At 44.4% G+C, this 23,555-nt stretch overlaps 1 protein-coding gene across 2 annotated transcripts in view; it reads left to right on the forward strand.

Moving 5' to 3' along the window:
• The first annotated feature begins 6,567 nt into the window (after window positions 1–6,567).
• Window positions 6,568–23,555, forward strand: part of LOC127033562 (E3 SUMO-protein ligase RanBP2-like) — a 64,349-nt gene continuing 47,361 nt past the window's right edge. The window contains exons 1-8 of one of the 2 annotated variants that reach the window (XM_050921499.1): window positions 6,568–6,697; window positions 11,271–11,338; window positions 11,879–11,990; window positions 13,337–13,489; window positions 17,371–17,601; window positions 18,049–18,194; window positions 21,984–22,176; window positions 22,871–22,961. In XM_050921499.1, coding sequence (XP_050777456.1) covers window positions 6,626–6,697; window positions 11,271–11,338; window positions 11,879–11,990; window positions 13,337–13,489; window positions 17,371–17,601; window positions 18,049–18,194; window positions 21,984–22,176; window positions 22,871–22,961 — 1,066 coding nt within the window. In that variant the 5' untranslated portion in view covers window positions 6,568–6,625. The remainder of the gene's footprint in view (window positions 6,698–11,270; window positions 11,339–11,878; window positions 11,991–13,336; window positions 13,490–17,370; window positions 17,602–18,048; window positions 18,195–21,983; window positions 22,177–22,870; window positions 22,962–23,555) is intronic. The other variant, XM_050921492.1, reaches the window with a different exon arrangement.

Genomic DNA, 23,555 nt, shown 5'->3' on the forward strand with positions numbered 1-23,555 from the left:
CTTGTCTAACTTTTTCTTAAAGGGATGTTTGGTGGTGAAGGTGAGAGACCCCGTATATGTTGTCTTATTGTAGCCCCGTATATGTTCTCTAATATGTAGCCTTATTAGTGCTACACAGAGTACCGCCCACAATTTGTTGTGTTATTGAACTTGTCAGAAGTGATTCCATAGTTAAGGCTGTATTTCCCTTACTGTACTTTTCCCTTAAAGCAGAACTAGAGTCCGTCTATTTCCGACTTTAATAAATTACTTTAGCTTTTAAATTTCAGATACTGTTCAGTGGATAGTTGAACTGTCTAGGAAATGTTTCAGATAAAATACATGCTAACTTTTCCTAAAATAAAATAATTTAAAATAGGCTAGTTTTGAAATTTACCCCTGAATGCTGCCCACCCTCATCCAACACACAGTCAGTCACCATACATTTTCACATTAGCACACGGGTCACATTGGATATTTAACAACTATGCAGAATAAATTTATCTTCCTTACTCATTATAATCAAAACTAGAAAAGACCAAGGAACTTCAGAGGGCCCAACTCTAACTAGTGAGCGGCTAACATGATCCCATATCAGAGGGGTAGCCGTGTTAGTCTGAATCTGTAAAAAGCAACAGATGGTCCTGTGGCACCTTACAGATTAACAGACGTATTGGAGCATAAGCTTTCGCGGGTGAATACCCACTTCGTCGGATGCATGATCCCATATGAAATTCACTGATGACAAATGCAAGGTAATAAACATTGAAAAGTAAGTTAAATCCATACACTTATTGAGTTCTAAGTTAACTGTAACATACCAGGAAAAAGACCTGGGCATCACTGAGGACATCATCGTGTGGCAGCGGTACTGTGTAAATGTTATAATATATGCAGTGGTGAGCTGGAGCCGGTTTGCAGGAACCAGTTGTTAAATTTAGAAATGCTTTTAGAACCGGTTGTTCCAGGGCAACCGGTTCTAAAAAAGCTTTTAAATTTAACAAAACCTCGGGCAGCTGTCCACCCTGCCCCCGGCCCCAGTTCACATCCTCCTCCTCGTCCCCCTCCACTGCTTCCCGCGAATCAGATGTTCACGGGAATCCTGAAACAAGCAGTAGGCAGGTAAGCTGGGGCTGGAGGGCACGAGGAGGGCTCCACGGAGGCACAGCGCGGCCCTGTCCAGCTCCCCTTGGCCCTGGCCTGGCCCCAGCTGAGCGCCCCTGCCTGGTCCCAGCCAAGCACCCCCGGCTCTGGCCGCAGCGGCTCCGGCCCGGCCCGGGGAATCGGGCCCCGCAGCGCCGGTCCCGCTCGTGGCTTAGCGGATCGAGCCCAGGGAGTCGGGCCCCGCGGCGCCTGTCCCGGTCGAGTGGCTCCGGTCCGGCCCAGGGAGTCGGGCCCCACGGTGCCGGTGCCTGTCCCGGCCGAGTAGCTCCGGCCCGTCCTGGGGAGTCGGGCCCTGCAGTGCTGGTCCTGGTCCTGGTCCCGGCCGAGCAGCTCCGGCCCGGGGAGTCAGGCCCCGCAGCGCTGGTCACAGTCCCGGCCGAGCGGACCCAGCCCGGCCTGGCTCGGGCCCTGCAGTCCCAGTCCCGGCCGAGTGGACCTGGTCCGGCTCGGCTCGGGCCCCGCGGCACCGGTCCCAGTCCTGGCCGAGCGGACCTGGCCCTGGCCAGAGGCAGTGCGGTAAGGGGGCAGGCAACAGGGAGGGGATGTTCGAAGAGGGTACGGGAGTTTGGTGGGTTGTAGGGGAGTGGATAAGGGGTGGGGGCGGTCAGAGGGCAGGGAACAGGGGGATTGAATGGGGCCAAGAGTCCCAGGGGGCAGTCAAGAGCAGGGGTTGGATGAGGCGGTGGGGGTGTCATAAACAGATAGTTAAGAGTTAATGTCTCTTTTACCTGTAAAGGGTTAACAAGCTCAGTGAACCTGGCTGACACCTGACCAAAGGACCAATCGGGGGACAAGATACTTCCAAATCTTGGTGGAGGGAAGTCTTTGTTTGTGCTGTTTGTTTTGTTTTTATTCGCTCTTGGGGCTAAGAGGGACCAGACGTGCAACCAGATCTGTCTCCATTCTTTCTAACAGTCTCTCATGTTCAGAATAGTAAGTACCGGCTAGAAAAGGCGAATTAGTTTTATGTTTGTTTTCTTAATTTGCAAATGTGTATTTTGCTGGAAGGGTGGGTAGTTCACCTCTGTTTGCTGTAACTTGTATCTTAGGTTAGTGGGGAAGGAGTCCCTGTAGTCTATGTATAAGCTTAGACCCTGTAAACATTTTCCATCTTGGTTTTATAGAGATCATTTTTACTTTTTTTCTTTCTTTAATTAAAAGCTTTCTTTTTTAAGTATCTGATTGATTTTTTCCTTGTGTAAGACCCAAGGGAATTGGGTCTGAACTCACCAGGGATTGGTGGGGGGAAAGAAGGGGGGGGGGAAATGTTAATTCCTCTCTGTTTTAAGATTCAAGGAGTTTGGATCACAGTGATCTCTCAGGGAAAGTTTGGGAGGGGGAAAGGTTTATTTTCCCTTGTTATAAGACCCAAGGGGTTTGGGGTCTTGGGTCCCCCAGGGAAGGTTTTGGGGGGACAGGAAGTGTACCAAAACACTATATTTTTGTTTGGTGGCAGCGCTATCAGATCTAAGCTAGGAATTAAGCTTAGAAGGGTACATGCAGCTCCCCACTTTCTGGATGCTAAAGCTCAAAGTGGGAATAATACCTTGACAGGGGGGCAGTCAGGGACAAAGAGAAGGGGTGGTTGGATGGGACAGGGGTCCCAGGGGGCCATCAGGAATGAGAGGAGGGGTTGGATGGGGCAGCAGGGGGCAGTCAGGGCAGGGAATGGGGGTGGATGGGTCAGGGGTCCCGGGGGTGTCAAGGAACATAGGGGGTTGGATGGGGCATGACCTCGTGGGGTGAGGAGGAGGGAACCTGTTAATATTTTGGCAGCTCATCACTGAATATATGTACATAATTGGTAGCATACCCTGACCTGCCATTTAGTCCTAGTCACTTCTCTTTATCATGCTAAGATCCACAGGTCAATTATAACAGGTATTTTAGCATGGGGGACAGCTTGGCAGCAGAACCAGACCTGTTTGTCACTGGCTCTCCTTGAAGTTCCTTCTGGTTTTATCTGCTACCCCAGCGGAGTCACAACTAAAGATAAACATAGCTATCATCCTTGGTTGTGAGGGACTCAGTGTTTCAAAGAGGATTTTCCTTTTTTACCTGAAAGGAATGGCCTCTTCGTTAAACAGGCCTTTTACAGGCAGCCACATCCAAGCAGGTGTCACCTCATCTCCCTCCCATGTATGAAATGTCAGCATGAGCCCTGCAATAATGACAATCAATAAAAACAAATAAAAGTATTAAATGTTATTTGACACACTTAATGTGCAGTCTCAAGAATTGCTAACATGGGTGGACTGTATCACAAGGTTTTCTACATTTAAAAAAATCCCATAGCCAAACAGCTTCTCCCTGAAAAATATATGGGGTCCTATCTCTTTAATGCAGATACACAGGGTCTAATTACTGAGATCAGACAACTCAGGCAAATCAGTTCCTAAACTGTCTTAGCGCTACAATGGGAAACGTTATGGAAAGTGGAGCTATTCAGAATCATCACAAAACCAGATGTACAGTCCTGGCTCCTGCCAGATGCTACAGAAGGAATACAGGTCATTTGGCAAGTTGAAGCAGCCCCTGAAGTATAAGAGAGAATACCACTTTGCAAGTCACAGCTGGAACAAATCCAAGGTGCTGAGGCAAAGTCAGCAGTTGTCCTCAGTTGTCTCAAACCAATCTGCATGACTTCCAACAAGCCCTGTCTCAAGTTAGCGCCCCGCCCCCCCCCCTGCCCAAAATTTGTTCCACACTTTCAGTTTGGAAGCAAATGGCTTCTTATGGCTTTGGTCAAAATGAGGACAGTGGATATACTCTAGTGGTGCAAGAATCAAAGCCACAGTTTTGTTTCTTCCTTATCTCAAGCAGGCCATAGAAACGTGTGGACATGAATGACGCCCGCCCACTTCCCAGACACCCAATAGATGGACATGAATGAAACCATCCATCATCTATAGGCCCTACCAATTTCATGGGCCATTTTGGTCAATTGCATGGTCATAGGATTTTAAAAATCATAAATTTCATGATTTCACCTATTTAAATATGAAATTTCACCATGCTGTAATTGTAGAGGTCTTGAACCAAAAAGGAGTTATGGGGGGAGGGGGGTTGCAGTACTGCTACCCTCACTTCTGTGCTGCTGCTGGTGGTGGCGCTGCCTTCAGAGCTGGGCAGTTGGAGAGCAGCGGCTGCTGGCTGGGAGCCCAGTTTTCATAGAATCATAGACTTTAAGGTCAGAAGGAACCATTATAATCGTCTAGTCTGACCTAAGGCAGAACCCCACCACTAGAAGTAAGGGTAGCATGGTATGGTATTGTCACCCTTAATTCTAGGCTGCTACCTGCAGAGCTGGGCCCTCAGTCAGCAGCCACCACTCTCTGGCTGCCCAGAAGGCAGCAGCACTGAAGTAAGGGTAGCAATACCATACCATGCCATCCTTATTTCTGTGCTGCTGCTGGTGGGATGCTGCCTTTAGAGCTGGGCGCCAGCCAACAGTCACCGCTCTCCAACCATCCAGATCTGAAGGCAGTACAGAAGTAAGGGTGGCAATAGCGTGACCACCCCTCCCAAAATAATCTTCCAACTCCCTTTTGGGTCAGATGCACAATTTGAGAAATGCCGGTCTCCCCCATGAAATCTGTATAGTAGAGGGTAAAATCACATAAAAGACCAGATTTCACAGTCCATGATGCATTTTTCATGGCCAGGAATTTGATAGGGCTCTAATCATGTGCTTCAGAGCACTACAACCAATTCCACATCAACGGTTGTTCCTCATTCTATGTCGAGGACCAGGAACAAACAGGGCTCCATCTGAAACATCTAAACAAGTTCCTAAAGGAGGTGTACTTTCATATTCCCAGTTACCATCCACCAGACAATTCACTTGCTTTACATATAGATGGTAGGTTGTATCCCACCCCAAATTCTGATTATTATTTGATCTGACACATGCTCCCAGGGTCTCTTACAGCAGTGGCTCTCAGCCTTTCCAAACTACTGTCCCCCTTTCAGGAGTCAGATTTGTCTTGTTTACCCACAAGTTTCACCTCACTTAAAAAGTACTTTCTTACAAAATCAAACATAAAAATACAAATGTGTCACAGTACAATATTACTGAAAAATTGCTTATTTTCTCATTTTACCATGGAATGTAAATATTGTACTTATATTTCAGTGTACAGTATATACAGCAGTATAAGTCATTGTTGGAATGAAATTTGTTTGTACTGACTTTGCTAGTGCTTTTTATGTAACCTGCTGTAAAACTAGGCAAATATCCAAATGAGCTGATGTATTACCCCCTGGAAGACCTCTGCATACCCCAGGGAGGCATGTATGCCTGATTGAAAACCATTGTCTTACCAGATCATGTATTAATACTGGCTTTAAGGAAGAAGGAGCTTGACTCCTATTTCTTCCTGGATATTTTGCTGGTCAGGGTGCTGTACAGAGAGAGAGCTGGAGGAAACAGACTTATACAGTTGCTGAAGTAGCTTGAACTCATGATAAACACATCATAATGGCTCCAGGTAGGCAGTCAATCACAGGCTTGCTCTGAGGATTAAGCCTATTGTGCATACATTCTAATCTCAGAAAAATATTCACTGAAGATGTCCATAGTGGAAACCAAATGTCACAGAGATAAACCTCTACTGGGCATGCTGATCTCATGCACAAACCGGGTTCTGTCACACAGAGTTCACGAGTCCTACGCAGCCTCTCCTCACCCCTTTTGTATCACAGAAATGCAGGGATGTAGGGGATCTTGAGACATCCTCAAGACCAGCCCCTTAACGCTGAGGCAGGACTGAGTTACCGCCACCTCGGACAGGTGCTGGTCCAACCCGGTCTTAAAACCCTCCATTGGCAGGGACACCAGGCCCTCCCTTGGGCACCTGTTGCACAGTTCAACTTCCCTTAAAAGTTAAAAAAAAGTTTTATCTTGGATCTAACCCAAAGCTCCCTGGCTGCAGATTAAGCCCCCGTTACTTCTCGCCCTGCCCCCAGTGGCCACAGACAGTTGATCTTTGTACTAGCCCCTCGGCCCCCGATTTACACTGTTACCAGCCCAGGCAACGTGACACGGCTCGCGCCCCCCCGCCCTGTTATCCCTGAAGGGGCCCAGCAGCAGTGGCGGTTGGCAGTTGTCCAGGTCGGTTCTGGGCACGCGCACCCACTCTCTCCCCCCCCACGCCCCAGCGCTCGCTGCGATTGGCTCCCTGGGACTGTGACTGGACAAGCGACGCGCCGTGAGGGCGCCGCCGCGAGCGCGAAGACAGGCGAAGAGCCAGATTCAGAACAAGACAGGAGAGGGCCGGGCACCCTGACATGCGTAATTTCCGCTTCCGCAAGCGTTGGCGACGCACACACACGTAGCGCGCCGCGTTACGTATCCTGCGGCGGGCGGCGCTCGAGCGTCCCCCTCCCCAATCTCACGCCGGCGGGCGCAGCGCGAGCGAGGCGGCGTTTCGGTTTCGCTGAGCGAGCGAGCGGCGCCCGGAGTCCGGCGCGCGCCGCGACCATGAGGCGCAGCAAGGCCGAGGTGGAGCGGTACATCGCCTCAGTGCAGGCCGCGGCCCCTTCCCCCAAAGAGGTGAGCGGCGCGCCAGTGTCCCCGCCTCCCGTGCCCGGCGAGCTCCGCGAGGGGAGTCCCGGCCCGCCGCCCGGGTGATTCTGGGGCTGGGGTGGCGGCTTGTTCCCCAGGAGCGAGGGCCGCGGAGCGGGGCGAGTCCATCGGCGGGGCGGGGGGGTGCCTGGGGGGCTGCTGGGCGCGATCTGCTCCTGGGGCCCCCTTGGCAATGGAGCGGGGTGAAGGGACTTGGTGCCTGCGAGGGGCGGCCGCGGGAGGGGGGCTGCCCGGATCCGGCCCCGGCCCCCGCCTGCGCCAGGAAAACAGGAGGGTTAGCGAGTCACGGGCCGTGTCTGACGGGAACCCGGTGTTCAGCGCCGCTGCCCCGGCCTGGCCTCAGTCGGTGTGGATGGGGCCCGCCTCTCTCCCTATGTGGGCCGGTTGCAAACGCCGGGCCCCTGGCGGTGGGGGTGGGGCTGCAGCCTAGGCTGGGGTCCCCTGACGGGTCTGAGCCATCTTCTTGGCTATGGACGCTTTGCCTTCAGCCCTTAGACCTTCCCTGTCTCCGCGGTTGGGTTGAGTTGAGGGAGAGCGATGGGATCGTGCAGGGAAGCTTGTCCTGCTGCTTCTACTAAGCAAAGGATTTAAGTCGCTAATGCAATGCTGCAGATTTGATTTGTCTGATAAACACTGGTATTGCTCTCAAAGAAAAAAACATGCAATTTAGCTTTCAGGGTTATTAATTTGTAGGGCAGTAATTCAAAGGCTCAAACTTTTTTCACAAAACTTGGATCACATTTTAATAAAAAGTGGCTGACTTATCTCCCTGCTTGTTCATGGGCTTGTAACAACCCCATTGCTACTACCACAATTGTTTACATGGAATTAGTTAGCTTATCTGGTAATGCACTTTAGCAATGAAAATTTTAGCTAGTTCTATGTCACCAGTAACTCTCTGCAGACCCCAGAAGATGTTCTCCAGATCACCGGTGGTCTAAACTGATATAGTTTAATATAGACATTTAATTCTGAAGAACCAGAGGTCAGTCTAATGCTTAAAACATAACTGTTACAATTTGTTCTGTAGTTTTAGTCTGATCAGTAATTGTTGTATATTGCAGTGGCAGGAAATTTAACAGTGTTATGTACTGCTTCATAGGCACATCTGTGCGTTTAATATATAATAAGCCTTTTAGGCAGGATTTGTACGCACAATATAGGTACTATCTCCTTGAAATACGCATGCAGAGATTTTGTTGATTGTGGAAGTCATAGGATTCAGATGCCTTTTACCACAGAGACAATGTCAACAGATTTACTCAATTTAAAAGTTACCTACCACCTATTTGTTGTTACATCACACTTTCTTTAGTGTTTGCTCCTGTTCACTGTGTGAAAGACCCACACAAACAGGGAATGCTGACTTTACATGGGTAACATTGTGGCTGATTGTACTGTATGTACACAGACTAAATAATGGAAAATAGATGCTTCTCATTTTTCCTTTTTCCTGATCTTCTGTATTGTAAAATTAAGAAGGGACTTAAATTAACTATCCCTTGAAATTGTAAAGAAATGTGGCTCACCAGACCTTTTCAAACTTATCAAACACATTTGTCCAATAACATAGTATTTATGGAGAAGATTAAAAACTAAAGGTATCTTATTAAAGGGTAAAAAAAAAATGCATGCTTTTGTTCTAAAATAAATCTTTATGCTGAAACACTGAGAGAGAAATGTAATATATAGCGCATGATTTGAGAAAGTTGAGAGATTGGAAATATACCGGACCCCCGGTAGAACACGGGATTCGGGATCCATGCACGGTACCATGTTAACGGAGGGGGCTGGGGCTTTGTTACCATGACAGCCAATGTAAATAATTACATTTGGGAGCCATGGCCGCAACAGCATTCTAAAAGAACTTGCGCTATATAGGCGCGCGTTCTAGTGAGGGTCTGCTGTAGTGCTTAGAATGTAATAGGTCATCGTACATTTGCCCCGCATCTTAAATGTGATTAAAATTGTATTTTTTCTTTCTTTTTTAAAAAAAAATTGATTGAGAACTTAATGATACAAACAAACCAAGGAATTCTAATCATTCTTAATTTGATCAATACCCGTTAGGTTCACTCACTCTGGGGCACCTGGCATTGGCCACGGTCGGTAGACAGGATATTGGGCTGGATGGACCTTTGGTCTGACCCAGTATGGCCGTTCTTTTGTTCTGCCTCCATAGTTCATCCACTTTTCAGAGAAGCGCTCAGTGTCCAATAAAACCTTGTCCCTACATGCTCTATAGATAATTTTTTGGGTTGTCTTTATTTGCTGCTAATGTAGTGGTTCTCGAGCTGTGGTCTGTGGACCACCAATGTTCCTCAGAACATTTGCTGGTGGCTTGAAGAGATCTGGCTGGTCATGTGATTTTTTTTGACTCTCCTTGTTTCCAGTTCATAAATTGCATTAAAGAAAATTTAAAAATACATCGAATCTTTCTAGTGTTGCACTCTCTCATAAGCAATTTCTGTAGCTGACACGAGGATGTTTCCCAATTGTGAATATGGGAAGTGATCCATAATACAATCTTTTTATGAATTACTAAAACATTTTGAGAAAATGTAAAGATTCCAGAGCTGATGCCAGTATTTCAGAAATAAGTTATGTGGACTTCCGGTAGAAATATGATAGGATCTTAGCTTGGTTTTGTTAGCATTGATGGATATGCTCTTGGAAGGAGAAGTACTTGGCCCTTTCCAGTTGGTGCCATGTTAGAGGGTTGCCAGTAGCTAATGGCTGGACCAAATTTGCATGAAGAAGTCCCAAACTTCATTATCTAAAACATTTATTTCTACTTCTGTTTTCCTTGATAGAGGAGTAGAAATTGCTGTTGGCTGAATTAATTGGTGAGGGGAAAAAAGAGCAATAATCAGTTGTTTCCATACCCTATAGGAAACAGGAGCACGGACCATTTTTTGGTTTTTTGGTCCGTGCTCCAAGGAGCTTACAGTCAAACAAAGACAAAATAAATCCCAGGGCAGACTTAAGTCCCAAATTGCAAAGAGGGAATAAGCTTTTGCACTAAATATCCTTTTAGACAGAGATTGGTATCTATTGTGGATTTTTGCTGTGATTTTGGCCCCATCTGCTGCTTCTGGCTGTATGTTCTGAACCATTCTCCTGCAGCATCTTACAGATGAAAAGGGTGTATATTTGCTTTGTTTCTTTTTTGCTACAGTTCCAGGTAAAATTGTTTGTAGCAAAAAATACAAAAATGAGAACTTAGTGTTAATTAGCAGTTCATTTATTTTGTCATTTTTTTACCCTCTTCTTTTTGGAATGATTTCACCAGTGTCCTTTATTTATTTCCTCCTTGTTTCTCTGCGTCTTTCACCTCTTCTGGTTTTACTTCTTTCTTTGGGACTTTTCAGGGACTTCCATTTTCTTTTTATCTTGTTCATTTACCAACAATCTTTTTTTTTTTTTTTTTTTTAATTTTTTTTGAAGTGATACTCATTCTCTCCTCGAAGGCCTGGAGGTGGATTTTTTTCATTATCCCATCAGTGTTGGTCCTCCACTTAACCAAAATGAGTTGCTAGAGAAATAAGGTGCTCCCTCATTCCCCTTAATGCCTAATTTTGTAGTATCTGCAGGTGCATATCACCTCTATTGGTCCAGGGAGAAAGGATCTCGAGAGTCACAAGCTGATGCTCTGCCATTAAATAAAAAGATGTAGCCTCACTGCTTTTTCTCATCTCTCCTCCCTTTTGTTACCCTTCATCTCTGTGTTCTTCTTTCTTTCTTTTCTCAAGAAGTGCCTGTTTCTCTTCCACAGGAGGAGCCATGACAGGAGCTAGTCAGTTTCATTCATGTTCCTGCTCCAGCAATACTGTTATAGGAGCATCTGAGGCACAAGGATGATCTTCCACTGTTAGAGATACAGTGGGTGGTAGAATGGAGAGAGAGTACTTTTGGCTCCTTCTCCCTTCCCTTGCAGAACATCTGTATTAATGTCAGCTCACAACTATATCTGTGACACAAGCAGAAATTTTCCCTTTGGAGAGAACTATCAGGGAGTAATCAAGAGTAGTGTAGTTTGGGAATACTGTGGGATTCCTATGCCATATTTAACATAAGTGTTTGATGACAGACTTGTTGCAGTATATAATTTAAGAAATTAATCATCTCCCTATTGGTGGATGGATGCATAACAAGCTTTTCTAGCAGCAAGCATATTATATTGTGGCCAAAATTATCCCATCTGGTCTTCCATTCACTGTTTTTGTTAGCTGCCTCTCATAGGTGCTCCTATTGCTTGGTTGTAATGAATTTGCCTGGTTCACTAGGTAGCCTTAATTTCCCAACTGTATGCTATCCGTATGGTATTAGGCCTTTCTCTACAAAGGTGTTATGGCGGAGAATATTATAGACTGTAATGAAAAACTGGACTAGGGTTGATAACTCGTGTGTCTGAAGTTTAGTCACTTAGTACGGTATATGTTAACTGGGAACTTTGTCTAAGCCTTTTTGGGTAAAAAATAGAGATGTATTATATATTTTAAGCATATTTATCATAACAATGTTTTTTTTTTCCCTCCAGAAATCAATGAAAGGATTCTTTTTTGCTAAACTCTATTATGAAGCGAAAGAGTATGAACTTGCTAAAAGGTAAAGCATGTGTTGTTCTGTTTTCCAAAGAGCTTTACTGCTATAGAAATTAAATGCATACTGGTATTGTTACAAAGCAATTTCCGATGCCTAATACTGAATGATCAAAACTGTTATTTCCAGACAGTGCCGATAGCATTTACTTGATACAGATCCATTGAATCACTAATGGGGAAACCTGAAGGAAAATTGGAAATGAGGGACTGAAAAGTATTCTTTTATTCAGACGGCTATCATTCAAACAGCATAGCGAAACTTTATCTTTTAGTTTCCGTAAGTTTCTAAGTGATTCACAGACACAAGTCTCCAGTATTAGACATGCACATTTGCTGGCAGACAGGTAATGGTGGCCCATATCAGAATAATATTGGTTAATTATTTTTTTTTGAGGCCCCAGAACAGATACCTGGAACACTCTGCTTGCTCTTTACCCTCGTAGTGCAGAGCATCAGTGAATATGTTACGTTGTTTGAGCGTCTGTTTCAGGTTTTGTTTCAGAATTATTCATTATATACTGATATGGTAACTGCTTTCTTACAGGTACCTATCTACTTATCTTAATGTACAAGAGAGGGATCCCAAGGCACACAGGTTTCTGGGCCAGCTCTATGAAGCTGAAGATAACATAGAAAAAGCTGTGGGTTGCTATAAGGTAGGAAGTCAAAGTGATCAAATCAAGTGATTCTTGAATTATGGACGAATCCCAGAAGGATTTCGTGTCACTTCTTATTTCTCTTCCCGCCTTAAGTTACTAGAAAGCCTCAATTTTGTAACCCATGAACCTCAGCACATGCTAAGTTAACTCTGAAAAAAAATCTTCTACGAATTCGAAAACTTTCTGGCATATCTGTAGAAAAGCAGGTTTAGATCTGACATTAGTTCGCCTAATGTGCATTATAAACATAATTGTCATGAATCATTCCAGTGGTTGCTCTGGTTCTGGACAATGGCTTTTATTTCAGGGACAGGTATAACTCTCTGCTTACCCTCCCTCAAATGAACAGTTAAGAAGTAACATGCCTATGGGGGAATAATTACTTCTAACCTTGAGTGATTGACTGGCTTATGTTCTAAAGCATGAGGATTTAGTCCTTATGAACTTTATCCTGTCTAATGTGACTGGATATTCATATAAATATCTAACCCTTTAATGAATTGTAATAAGATTTTTAGCTCAGTTTCTTGCAGCATTGAGTTTGAGAGACAGCTTTTTGTGATTCTTGTTATATTTTCCTCTCTTTTTCTCTCTCTCAAAAAGTATATTCTCTTCCCTGGTGCTGTGTTAAAGACCAGCAAAACCAGAGGAAACTAACTTGCTGTCCCTGGGAAAACAAAATTGACTGTGGTCACTACTGTCAAATGAACAAATTAAAAACATTGAAAGAAACAGAGGAAATCCTTCACCTGATCTTACTATTGATGCAATATCTATAAGTGTAAAGAAAATTCAAATAGAAGTAACTGTATACTGAATCTGCCCTAGAGGTGATCTTTAAGTAACTTAGCATTAACTTCTTCCCACACTGAAAATTGATTAATAGGGAGTTTAGGCTGGTAGTATACTTTTCAAAATAAGGCATCATGTTTGCCCTCGGATTCCCTAACAGGGTTCCCTAAAACTTTGTGGTGTGGATTCCAATTGCTGGTAAACTGCATTACAGAATCAGGATCAAAACTTGTTGGTCTGACTTGTTCCATAAGCATATAAAGGTGTAAACTACCAGCATATGTTTCTTCACCTAATAACTTTTTGAAAAATAAGCTTATTACAGACATGTCCAAAACATCTTGTGTAGTGTAATACTATAACACATTTTTGAAGCTGCTTTCACTGAACACTTAAAACTGTAAAAAGTATGTACTGATGAGTATTGCTGAGTAATCTGAGTAGTTTTTTTGTTCTGTTTATCTAGTTATATGCTGAAATACTTCATATTTCATACTAATTACAAAAAATAACAGCTGTTTGGTTTTTTTGTGGTGGTGGTGAAATATTAGCGTTCAGTGGAGTTGAACCCAACACAAAAAGATCTTGTACTGAAGATTGCGGAATTATTGTGTGACAATGATGTTGCAAATGGAAGAACAAAATACTGGGTTGAGAGAGCCTCTAAACTCTTCCCTGGAAGCCCTGCTGTTTACAGACTGAAGGTAAACTGAAATTTTGAGGTGTGCTATAATCACTAAGTTCTAACTTGCATGCAGTTATTTTAAGCTAGGGCCAGGACAGATTGGCGTGTCCATTCCATCTCACATCTAGCTTTTTTGGTTAGTCTAAATCAGTGGTTCTTAATCTTTGTGGCTCAGGAACCTGTTTGTATACCTTGATGGGTTAGTGGGTCATGACAGGCCAATGCTTCTCTTTCTCACAGGTCTATCAGGGGGTGGGGGCAGGATTCTTAGAGCTAAGATTCCAGATGCTCCAGCCAGATGTGAACAGATGGGGAATACCTCACTGGCTCCTGGGAGAGGGAAAGTGAGTTGAGCCATCCTCCAGAAACACACAGCCCTCTCACATGGCCTGGGGGCAGGGGGCGGAGAAAGTAAAGTGTGGAGGGGATCAGGGGGCCTGGAGGTGAGGGGAGATTAGGAGGTTTGGGAGTGGAGTGAGGAAAGAGTTTGGAGGTTCAGGAGGGAGGCTGGGAGCAGGAGTGTGGGGGATGCAGTGAGAGGGTTGGGGGAAGGGTATGGGGGCATAGGAGCCTAGGGGAAGGGCAGCAAGCTGATAGTTCCCAAAATACCACAGCGCCCATACATGCCCCTTGGTGGGCAGAGGGTGAAGTGGTGAGGGGATTTGGAGTCCTGGGGAAAAGTGGGGAGTTTGAAGGACAAGGGCCTATGGATGCAGTGGGGAAACATCTGGGGACAGGATGGATATTATGACTGTGGGGGTCAGTTGGCTGTGGGCCAGGGTATTGGGGGCAGGGATACTTAACTGAGAACATGACATCAACCACATCCTCCCAGCTCCTGTCCTGTGAGGCTAGCAGGGCTCGCCTCCCGTCACTGGGTATTGCAACTTCAGCTGGGCCAAATTTGTGTGAGTTGTTGCTGCAGCCTGGTGCATGGGATCACTGTGCTACTCAAATTTTGCCCAGGTGGCCCCCTGTCGTCATGGTGGAGGGTCGGCTGGGTCAAACCTGAGCAGTACTGTGACTCAATGCACTGTGTCACACGCCCAGAATGGGGAGCTGAGCCCAGCCAGCATCGTGACCCTTTGACACATTCTGGTGACCCAGTTTTGGGTCATAACCCACAGGTTGAGAAACTGTGGTCTAAATAGTTTAGGAGTCATCACGTATCTTGAGTCTTACCCTTGTTCTTCTGTAATGTGAGATTCTCTCTTCATGTTCTTTGATCACTGAAGGTCTGCAAATTTTGAAGTCTTTGTGATGTGTTGAGGTTGATCTTCAGTATTACTATTGCGGCATGGACCATCTTTGCTTTCTGTATCTGCACAACACCTCTCCTGGTGATATTCTAGGCATGTCTAGGTAGAGCTGTGCAAATGATGGATTTTTCAGTTCATTGACAGTTCCAAAAATTTTTGGTTTGATTTGAACAGAAAACAAATTTGTTCAAAAATTCTGGGGATTTTTTTGAAAAGTCAGAAATGTTGGTTCAGAATATTTTGTTTTGACCTAACTCAAAACATTTCATGTAGATTTCAGACATTTTGATAAGAAAGAGCTTGATTCACAAAAGGCCAGGAGATCTGGGGGTGAGCTTCCTCCCTTTTAGGCACGCTAACTCTCCTGTTGAAGGAGTCACGTAGGACGTGGGAGACACAAGTTAAGTCCCCATTAAAATGTCTTGTTATAGAAAGTGGAATAGCTTCAACAGGAGAGATTGAGTGTCCCATACCAGAATATCCTATATCCCAGTGGCAAGGGCATACTCCTGCAATGTGAGAAATCCAAGTTCCAATCTCTCCTCTGGCGGGTGGGGGGATGTCCGACATCTCAGGTGAGTACTCTTAACTACTGGGATAAAGCTTATAAGGGAGGCACCCCTCCTTTTTTGTAAATTTAGTCTGCTGCTTTCCTTTTGTCAAAATGCCTGAAATTGAAATGAAATTTTTTCAGTTGGAAAAACAAGTTTGTTTCAACATTACTGAAACGTTTCATTTTTTTTTCCCTGTTCATTCTAACTATTTGACAGATTTTTGAAACTGCTGGAAAAGTTGTCCCAGCTCTATTCCCAGTATTGTGGTGGTGGTAATGTTGCAGATAAACATAAGAATGGTCATCCAATATGCATTACTTTGCATTTATCAACATTGAATTTCATCTGCCATTTTGTTGCTCAGTCACCCAGTTTAGTGAGATCCCTTTGTAACTCTTCATAGTCCTCTCTGGAGTTAACTATCTTGAGTAATTTTGTATTGTCTGCAAATTTTGCCACCTCACATTACCACTTTTTCCAGATCAGTTATGAATGTTAAACAGCACTGGTTGCAGTACAGACCCCTGGTGGACACCACTATTACCTCTCTTCTGAAAACTGACTCTTTATTCCTACCCTTTGTTTCCTATCTTTTTAACTAGTTACTGATTCATGAGCAGACCTTCTCTCGTATCTCATGACTGCTTACCTTGCTTAAGAGCCTTTGGTGAGGAACCTTGTCAAAGGCTTTCTGAAAGTTTAAGTACACTGTATCCGCTGGATCACCTTTGTCCAAATGTATATTGACCCCCTCAAAGAATTCTAATAGATTGGTGAGGAATGATTTCTCTTTATAAAAGCCATGTTGACTCTTCCCCAACATACTGTGTTCACTTATGTGTCTGATAATTCTGTTCTTTATTATAGTTTCAATTTGCCTGGTATTGAAATTAGGCTTATTAGCCTGTAATTGCTGGGATCGCCTCTGGAGCTTTTTTTTTTTTTTAAAGAAATAGACATCACATTAGCTATCCTCCAGTCATCTGGTACAGAAGTTGATTTAAATGATAGGTTACATGCCACAGTTAGTAGTTCTGCAATTTCATATTTGAGTTACTTCAGAACTTGATGTAGGGAGAACTTCCTGGTCCATGACAGTACTTCTAGTTCTAATAAGTAGCAGACCTTTAAACTGTTACTGGTTTCTTTGTCTACTGATATATTTTCTGATCTGGGTTTATGGCTGACTACTTAGCAAGTACCAGGCCCAACCTCAGTAACACTCACACTTGGCTTATTTTGTTTTTGAGTTTTCTGGGAACAATCGTGGACATCTCAATTTGTTAGAATCCCTAATTCTGTATTGATTATAGATCTATAAAAATATTGTTTTCACTTAAATGTCTGAAGTCCATCACAGACACTGACTTTCTTTGAGCTTTTCCTATCTGAGGGATTAGTGTGCAGAAATGTAGCAGCTTTTTTGATGGCATTGGGCTAGTTTCCTACTTTCTGTACTCTTGAATAAACACTTGGATAAATATTTGGTTTTTAATTTTTTTGCTGTTGCTGCTTTTGCTTTCCGGCATAGGGTCTGTATCTTTACTCCCATTCTTATGAATGAGAATAATGACTTGCTCTTTTCAGTAACTAAGTATCTGTGGCCTGACTTGTGTATGAATGCATTAGTTTTCTAATGTATGTCAGCAATAACATAGTTCAAATTGTCTGTCTGTCTTTTTAAAAAAAGTTAACTCTGCTTTTTTAACAGAAATGAATCCTTGACTAGATACAATGGTATAGAATAGCAATATAAGGAAAAGAATATTCTGTAAAACCAAAATCCTACTAGATCTGACAGGGTTCTCTGAGGCTCTTTGTGCACTTACTTCAATAAAGAAACATTTTAAAAATATTTTTAAAAAATCTCAAATAATGCTATTAAATCTTAGATTATACAAACTCTCATTTCGTATATAAATGTCTTAAAACCTGACATATTCTCAACCTCTTGGTCTGTGCATAATCAGGTTGCTTAGAGTAGGGATAACAAAGGAAACTGTCCTATCATGTGGTCAGTGAATTTAAAAAAAAAAGTTTAAATGGAAAACGAGATACTAAAAACACACTGCCTTTGTTTTAAATAGGAACAGTTATTGGATTGTAAAGGTGAAGATGGATGGAATCAGCTTTTTGATCTGATACAATCGGAACTCTATGCAAGACCAGATGATGTCTATGTAAACATCAAGCTAGTAGAGCTCTACCGTTCAAATAAAAGATTGAAGGATGCTGTGGCTCACTGTCGAGAGGCAGAAAAGAAGACTGCTATGCGATCAAGCTTGCAGTGGTGTTCGTGTGTTGTACAGACATTTAAGGTTTGTTAAATCCATACTGTGGTTTTGGGAAAATCTCGTGTTTTCTGTACTAGGCTGGTTCTTTAGTGGAACTAGTGTCTGTCCTCCAAGTAGTTAGGGACTAGGGGACAGCACAGGGACTATGGAAGAGTTCTTTTTTTTTTTTTTTTTAAACTAAACACCACCAAAACAAAAGGAGCTACAACACACTTCAGTTTACTCTGCATACTTTATTATATTTGATCTTAATGTTTATACAGAAGACTGTTGAATAGATTTGGCGTAGCACATCAGTCTTTGGTAGAGAGGCTTTGTTGCTGAGAATCTGGGGGAGAACTGGATGTTAAGATCCCACCTTACAAACTATTGTGAATATTCTGTGAATGTAACTAACATGCTTTAGGGGTGGTACTATTACTATCCCAAGAAAGGTGAATAAATTATATCTTCTGAAAACTTTTTTTCTAGGAATATCTGGAATCTGCACAGGACTCAGAGTCTGAAAAAAGTATTTGGAGAAGCACCAACAGAGATCTGCTGCTGGCCTACTCCAACCTTGTGATAATGACACTTTCTACTAGAGATGTTCAAGAAAGCAGAGAATCACTTGCAAGGTACTATCTTCATCACATTCCTACTGTAAAAGACTTCTGAGTAATCGCTTGTCAAGGGGTGTCATTCTGTGCCATGGAGCATCAAACAGACGTTTCTTTCAGTGTTCAGGTGTTTGAGGGATACAGCTAACTTTAAAAACAACTCTAGTAGTCACTGAGGCTGGTACTTCTGTCCTATGTTATCTTGACTGGTGCTGTGCATCTGCCTTCAGTCTGCTGGCTGCTAGACTGGAACTGATGCATATCTCTTCACTTTAGTTTAGGCTTGAAGACCCAGAGCAATATTTTTCCCATAAGCTTATACATGGTCCCTTGCTTGTCTCTTATCTAGTTAGAACACTTCATAACTGTACAGTTACCAGTGTGTGTCTTCAAACTGCTCAAGCAGCATAGGTAGGGCCCTACCAATTTCACAGCTGTGAAATAGGCCTTTCTCCGTGAAATCTGATCTCCCCAAAATCAGGCAGGCTGGGAGGGGCAGGACTTTTCCTTCCTCTGCATGGCTGTTATCGGAGGGAGATCAAACCCACCTCCACAGGCAGAGCAGAAGAGGGTGTACCATCCTCACTTCTGCACTGCAGCAGCCCCAGAGTTGGGCTCTGGGCTGCTGCCCCCACGGCTCTTGCTGTGCTCCTGCCGCAGCTCTGGGCTGCTGTTCTCCCCCCCTTCCACCCGAAGTCTTGCTAGGGCTGGGGGCTGCATGGGCGGGCCTCGGGACTGCAACCCCCTGTAGCTGCAGCTCCTGCCCAGGGCACGCTCCAGCTCCGGGGCTTCTGTTCCCTTCCCTCTACCCCCAGCTTCTGCCCAGGCTCAAGCTCCAGGGCTCCTGCCCCCTCCTCGGCTCCTCCCCAGGCTCTGGGCACCTGGACTGGGGGCTGCTGCATTCCCCCCTCCCCCCCCCATGGCTCCAGCCGGGATTCAGGGCTTCCACTTTGCAGCTCCTGCCTAGGCTCAAGGGCTTGGCCTGGGCCTGACCCCCTGGGCTTGAGGCTGCTCCCTCCCAGTGGCTCCTGCCTGGCTCAGGGACCAGGGCTGGGGGCTGCCATTTCTGGAGCTCAAGCTGGGACTTGGGGCTTTTGCCTCCCACAACTCCTGCCTGAGCTCAAGGCTTCTCCTCCCTGCCATGGCTCCTGCCCAGACTCAGGGCTTCTGCCCCTGATCCTGGCTCCTGCCCAGGCTTGAGGCTTCAGCCCCTGCAACACCTGCAGGGGCTCGGGGCTTTCACCCTATGACTCCTGCCAGGGCTGGGGCACCCATTTTTCAAAATGTCCAGGGCCCTTGTGTTAATCCACCACTGGCCCTGGCACTCCCAGCAGCACTGGGAAGATTGGACCTACCTCCACCTCCAGGAGCCTCCTCCAGCTGCAAGAAACTCCGCAGCTGCTGCCTTCAGAGCTGGGCTCTGAAGGCAGCACAGAAGTGACAATGGCAATCCTTCAACCCCCCTACAACAGCTTGTGCGCCCTCCCTTCCCCGCTTGGATCAGGACCCCCACAGTTACAACAGCATGAAATTTCAGACGTAAACATCTGAAATCATGAAATTGGCCAATTTTAAGACCCTGTGGCTGTGAAATTGACGAAAGTGAACCGTGAATTTGATAGGGCCCTAAGCATAGGAGGACATTTCGTCATCAAAAAAGACAAAGGAAGTGCTTACCAGCTTGCGTACAGTCTTGTCTCAGTGTCTGGTGTAAAAATTCTTTAGAACTACTTCAGTGTGTGAATATTTGTATTTGAACCTCTCAATTCATACTGTATCCCAGTAGCAAAATTGCAACCAATGTTGAGATGACACTTTCCTTCCAAACTCCTGTGGTGTGTTAACTAGACTTCTCAAACAAATTTTCCCTCTGGTCTGAAATGTCTCATGCTTTTGGCTCAGGCATCTGAAAAATTTAACTCCCAAGAACAGCCAAGTAGATATTTATCTGTAAATTGTTCAGTAGATGGGATTCCAGGACACGAGCTGGAGGCTTTTTTGGGAAAAGCATTAGGCTTAAGGAACTTATTGTGCATAGTCAAGTATTTCTGCTTGAGTGAGAACTGTGCTTGTCCATACTCAGTCATCTTTTTCCTTAGCTCCTTTGTTACCTGTGGAGTAGTTAAAATTTGAAAGGAAGTTACTTTTAAGAAAAGTGTGTAGTTCAGGCTTGCACAACATATGGGCCACATGCGGCCCGCGGAGGCTCACTGTGCGGCCTGTGGCTGGGATTCAAAGGGCTCTGGGCTGCTGGCAGCGGCGGGGAGCCCAGAGCCATTTAAATCCCAGCCGCGGCCGGGATTCATAGGGCTCTGGGCTTCCCGCAGAGATTCCCGTCCGCGGCTGAGATTTAAAGGGCTCAGGGCTCCCCGCGTCTGCGGGCAGCCCAGAGCCCTTTGAATCCCGACCGCGCTCCAGCGGATGGGTTGGGGCTGGGATTTAAAAGGCTCGGGCTCACCTCAGCGTCAGGAACTCTGGGCCCTTTAAATTCCTGTCCCAGCCCCACAAAGCTCCAGGTTCCCCCAGCCACTGGAGCCCTGGGCCCTTTAATTTGCCCCTGAGGGCTCCCAGCCACCTCTTCAGCTGGGAGCCCCTGGTTGGTTTAAAATCAAGTATCACCTCCCCACCCCCAACCTCCCCTTTTGGCCCACAGCTGTTTTGATGGGGTGGTGCTGGGGAAGGAGGGTTTGTTTCTGCAGGGCTGGCTAGTTTTGGGGTGGGGTGTTTCCGCAGGGCTGGGGGGGTTTGGCCCTCAGCTGTTTTCTTTGGAGTAATGCGGCCCTCACCACTTTACGAGTTGTGCAGGCCTGGTGTAGTTGATTACTTAGTGCCTGCTAGGACACACAGACTATAGGATTGGAAAATATTGCTTTACAAGGGGTAGGTCATATCATTTGTACTGCGTTATCTCCTCTAACTTTCTGAAGCAAAACAGGTTTAGGTTGGTTAGCAGTCAAATGGGTGGTATGAGAAATACATAGTGTCCTGTGCTTTTACTGCTGTGATACTCTGTTACTACGTAGCCTCTCATCTAATAGTATTTCTTGGCAGTATTATCTGTAGACTCATTTGGGTTGTTGGGGGTTTTTTTTTTCCCTGCCATCTTATCCCATGGGGCTTGAATGAATACATCTGAAACAGTTCCAAAATGGGCTATGATCTCGTCAGATCACTTAAAGAATGTTTTGACCTAGTTAGCATTTGGGAAACCTTCCAGGAGTGGCGTTTGTGCAGCATGTGCTTCAGGTACCAGATTGTAGCTGCTACTCAAGTTCCTGCAGAACCACCTCCTACATTTAAAAGTCTAATGCTCAGATTTTTCCTGGCTCTGGTTAATTCAGATCATATGCTCACTTAGTACCAATCACCTTCTGCATGTCCCTTTTACCACCACTTACTATTTTTCATTCTAATCTTGCCCCAAATGATTCACTCTTCTGTCCTCATCTCAACACCAGGTTACGAGGTGCAGCCGTGTCTCTTGAATAATTCCTTTTATTCTTGAGGCAATGCCAGTGGGAGAACTGACTCAAGGGGTGTGTTGGGGGATTGTGTCCTTGCTAAAGAAGTGGTTTGGGGGGGGGGGGGGGGACAAGATACCAAAGTGTAAGATTCACTCATGGGAGTAGAATGTACTTAAAAAAGCAACTTCAGAGCATTGAAAACTTGAGAGTCTGGTGCATTGAGCCATTTGATTCACTATCATGCAAACATACTAGTTCAGTAATCTTACTTCCAGAACAACAAGTCTGAAACCACTAGTATGCAGCTATCCCTAGTTTTAATGACTTTTTGTTCGTACTATAGTTTTGATCACGCTCTTCAGTCTGTGAAACCATATGTGAAAGGAAATGATGAGCTGTCTATTACATTCCTGGAAATGAGAGGTCACTTTTATATGTATGCTGGAACTCTTTTGTTGAAGATGGCCCAGCACAGTGAGAAGCAATGGAGAGCTGTATCTGAACTGGCAGCTTTGTGTTACCTTATAGCTTTTCAAGTAAGCTGTTTTAAGTTTTTGTATTATTATGCATTAGTTGATATAGGACTCATTTTTTATTTTGAACTGTAGTTCTCAGATGAGCAGTACTTTTATGTACATGTCTTACAGCTGTAAGGCAATATTTTACCACCTTTCAGTTTGTTGTAGAAAAACTGGGATCGGTGAGTTCACGTTTTATCTCTTGCCGTAATCAGGTTCTAACAGGTTAGTGTTTTTATCACCTTTGCTCTGACTACAACTACACCATGTACCTGCCAGTGTAAAATTGGCCCCAGCCTTGAGGAAATACAGATCCTTATGTGTTTGCCTCACACCCAGCGTGTTGTGGACACAGCAAAGAATTTGGGCCTCAGTCATTCACCTTATTAAATCAAAATATCTCCTTCCACCTTGGCACCTGTAATCTGGGAATAGTCTGTATTCATGCCAGCTTAATCTTGCTATTAATTTACACCTCCCAGAGATGTCTAGCAAAAATACATACTTAAATGCTAATTAAGAAGAACTTTTGGGGGGACTGGAAGGTGGTGTCTGCTAACTGAAAAATAGTAACTTGCTATGATATCAAACTTCCTTCATGTTCAATAAATAGTAAAAAATAGAAAATCCAAAATTTATAACAAAAAGCTAGAGGGAAGTTTAACTTTTGAAGCAGTAACTTAGTTCCTGACTCTTGTGTAATTCCCACCAGGTCCCTAGACCGAAGACAAAACTAATAAAGGCAGATCAAGCTGGACAAGATATGCTGGAAATGTTAGCCTGTGATCGACAGAGCCAGTCTGGTAACAAGAATATTAATTTCAACTGTTTAAAACAAAACTAGTAATCTGTTATTTTCCAAATGGTATATACAAGAGAGGTTTTTTAGTGATTTGAAATTTAAACGTAATTAAACATTTTGCTATTTAAATTCATGAAAAATGTTCAAAGCTTCAAGTAGGTTTGTATAAAAAGCAAGTCTGATCATGACACACTTAAGTTCCCATATCATCCTCTTAATTTAGCACTCATTTTTGAACTGTTTCAATGTTCTTAAACTACAGAAACTCTTCTTCACATTTTTTAATAGACTATAAAACTTTGGAAGTTGCTACCTCAGTCTCCTTAAAATCCTTTCTGCCCTAGCCCCTACAGTCACTACCAGTTATGCCCTGCTCCTATTATTATTACCATGTCTTCCTTCCCCATCACACCATCTATTGTTTCTGAGCCACCTTTTTCTTTGTCATTAATCTAAGTTGTGAATTCTAGGCTAGGGACTGTGCTGTGGGAATGCATTGTGGTTAAAGGACTTTAGGATGAGTTGCTTTTCAGAAATTTCCTTGCTCTGCAAGGGCCATTCTACTTAAGCCATAGCTATTTATACTGAAGGTAAT

This window comes from Gopherus flavomarginatus, chromosome 1 (genome assembly GCF_025201925.1).
Source record: "Gopherus flavomarginatus isolate rGopFla2 chromosome 1, rGopFla2.mat.asm, whole genome shotgun sequence".
In the NCBI taxonomy this organism is placed as follows: domain Eukaryota; kingdom Metazoa; phylum Chordata; order Testudines; family Testudinidae; genus Gopherus; species Gopherus flavomarginatus.